Consider the following 2,812-nt stretch of genomic DNA (forward strand, 5'->3'; position numbering starts at 1 on the left):
TGGGGCTACTAATTGACTAACTGATGGGCGATATTTCTCGGGCGACATAGATGTTATATTATATTGACTCTTTATTATGGGGAAATTCACGGCATAGATATCAGGAGCCTTCGCCCCAATAATAAATTGCCAATTCATCTGCATCTGAGACAGACCTATAGAATTGCAAATCGTTGCTCTAAGCTTAACTCTGAATTGGAATGGCATTTGGGATATTCTGTTGAAACATTTGTTCGATTATGTTTTCCCATTTATTTGTTGTTAATTATTCTTAGTTTTTTAATTATAATAGTGTTGTCTATTATCGTATTGCCACACTTATATGAGGCTGATTTCAATTATTGCATCGGAAACATGTTAATAAATATTAAGCCCATACCTGTATATCAAACACTGCAGTTGTTACGAGACCGGCGAAGCTGATCATATCAAACGGAAGAACGATTCCGTTACAAAATAGAAAAAATGTTCGATCCACGTGCAATCAGTCGGCGTGATATTTTACTAGCCTTATACAATAACAGAATTTCATAGCGCGTGAGAATCTGTATGAATCACCCGAAAACTTAAATATCCGAATCATCAAGTATTAAAGCCCTACAGCAGATTCGTGGTGATACAGCTTATCGTATGGCTTGAGACATGTGCAACGGAGTCAGCATTAACTCCAGTTGAGCGTCCTTAAAGTTGGCCCCGCGTAAATTAGCTTCCTGTAGGTCGCTTCCAGATAAATTGCACCGCTAAAAGTATGGCCAAATGATTACGTCTCTAATACAACAAGGAAATATGCTTGAACAATTTACCTCCAAATCTGCCCCAGCCAGCACTGCTGCCCTCAGATTGCAGTTCTTCAAATTGGCGTTCCTCAGGTTGGCCACTCGCAAATTCACGCCAGCCATGTTGCTGTTCTCCAGGCAAGCACCCTTCAAATTGACCCCTTCCAGATTACTCCGCACCCCAGATGGATCCTCGAAGTTACACCCCTGCAGATTGGCTCCCTCCATGTTAGCACAAAGTCCCTTCACGGACAGCAGCTGAGCCCCTTCCAGGTTGGCAAAGCTAAGATCCGCCCGTTCCAGGCAACAGTAGTTCAAATTGGCCAGTGAAAGGTTACACCGCTGAAGGCAGGCATATTTGAAATTTATGTGACGCAAATCCAACTTTCTCAAGTCGGCACCAGCCAGATTCACCCCCTGGAAGCGGAGTTCCGTCATGTGGGAAGTCTTGATCAGGGCGCTGATGACATCTCGTCGGGTCAAGGGAAGGTCCTCCATATTGGCCGCCTGCTGCTGCTGAACCAAACTTTCCAGCTGCGGAATCAAACCTTCAATGCCGAAAAATTTGGCTTCCTCCAGAATTCCTTCCGGGCTCAAATGTCCATCGAATATCAACTGCCCGTGACGGAGGTAGTTCAGAATCGGTTCGAAGTACTGTGAGCTTCGATCTATGAGATAGGCCCCTTGAGCATCTTTATCGCTGGGACACATTGCGTCTTCCTGGGCAAACATCCGGGCCAGCATACTGCTTGGTTCCTTGTTCAGGAGAGTGCTCAGGGTCGTGGTGAAAACTTTTCCGCCAACGTTCAAACTTATCCATTTGGAAGGGGTTGGTTCCACTGGGGTGGATCGTTTTTCGACGCTAGTATTAATGCTAGATTTACTGCTACCGCTGCTGCTGTTGTCCTCGACAGGAGATGATGACGAGGAATTTTGCTTTTTACCCGAGGTGGAAGGAAGGCAGTCATCGACCGATCGATTCCCAGCCGAAGGGGATGGACTTTTCTTTGAGCTCATAATCCGTTTCTAGCTACTTGCTTTAGTGAAAACTGTTTTCGAACACTTAGCGGCACAGCACAACTTTTAATTTAAGGAAATTTAAGTATTTTTGAGCTGATTTTCGGTTATTTTCCTAAAAGTTATGCAAAATTTTGTTTTGCGATCTTCTTCTGGTATCACTTTTACATTTTTTTAATGTATTTTTTTGTTTATGAACAATTAGTTGTCACTTTCTATCTGTGAAGATTTCTGTGAACTCAAGTTTAGCACCGGTTACACTATTGATGGCTCTGAAGCTTACGGAATATTAAGGTGAAAAGGAATCCCGTTCAAATATAGTGGTTTCTGCGCTCGTGTATTGTACATTCAGATTAACTTTAGACCGACGTTCATAAGAGAAATGAAATATTGCGGCGCTCATTTTAAATCCACATCCAGCGGCGGCGGCAACGCGCAGAAGATATGCGCGCAATTCAAACGCAACGTCAAAATTCAAGTAGGCTTGGATTTGTTCGTTCTTCAAAGACGCAAATCTTTCAAATTTGCTAAATCTGAAACGTTTGGTGATTTTCTTTATCACTGCGACGGTATATCAACATTTTCAGATAATCGCATTACGTGGATTTATCTTGCAGAGCACAATACCTAAGATAAAGATAGGACAACTGGGAATAAAATTGAATCCAGTTTGTGATCCAGTCGCTGATTGGCTGAATTTGATGTCTGCGTGTGAAAAGTTACCATCGGATGCGTTTGTTTTGGTTTTGCCCGTATTGCCGGATTACTATGTTGGGTCGTATATTTTTTTTTTTGCGGTTGTGCATAAAAGTTCGTAGCCGACCGAAGTGTACCTAACAAAAAAGTGAAACGAAATCAGATCGAAATTAAGTGCAAAGCCTTTAACTGTATACGAAGCAGGAAATCTCATCCGGATCACCATTTTTATCGGTTCCCGAAGGACCCGAAAGTGCGTAACGAGTGGATTAAGATTTGCGTGAAAAATGAGAAAGACATACCGTTTTTTAAGCTGTTAGCCG

The 2,812-nt window shown here is 42.6% G+C and overlaps 1 protein-coding gene across 1 annotated transcript; it reads right to left on the bottom strand.

Moving 5' to 3' along the window:
- Positions 1-232: 232 nt before the first annotated feature.
- On the bottom strand, positions 233-1,982 carry LOC5567929 (BTB/POZ domain-containing protein KCTD9). Its single transcript, XM_001651918.2, has 2 exons — positions 804-1,982; positions 233-740 (listed from the first exon to the last, which is right to left on the bottom strand). The coding sequence occupies exons 1-2, from the start codon at positions 1,791-1,793 to the stop codon at positions 624-626; spliced, it is 1,107 nt and encodes a 368-aa protein (XP_001651968.2). The 5' UTR covers positions 1,794-1,982; the 3' UTR covers positions 233-623.
- Positions 1,983-2,812: the final 830 nt, after the last annotated feature.

Source organism: Aedes aegypti, chromosome 1 (assembly GCF_002204515.2).
Source record: "Aedes aegypti strain LVP_AGWG chromosome 1, AaegL5.0 Primary Assembly, whole genome shotgun sequence".
In the NCBI taxonomy this organism is placed as follows: domain Eukaryota; kingdom Metazoa; phylum Arthropoda; class Insecta; order Diptera; family Culicidae; genus Aedes; species Aedes aegypti.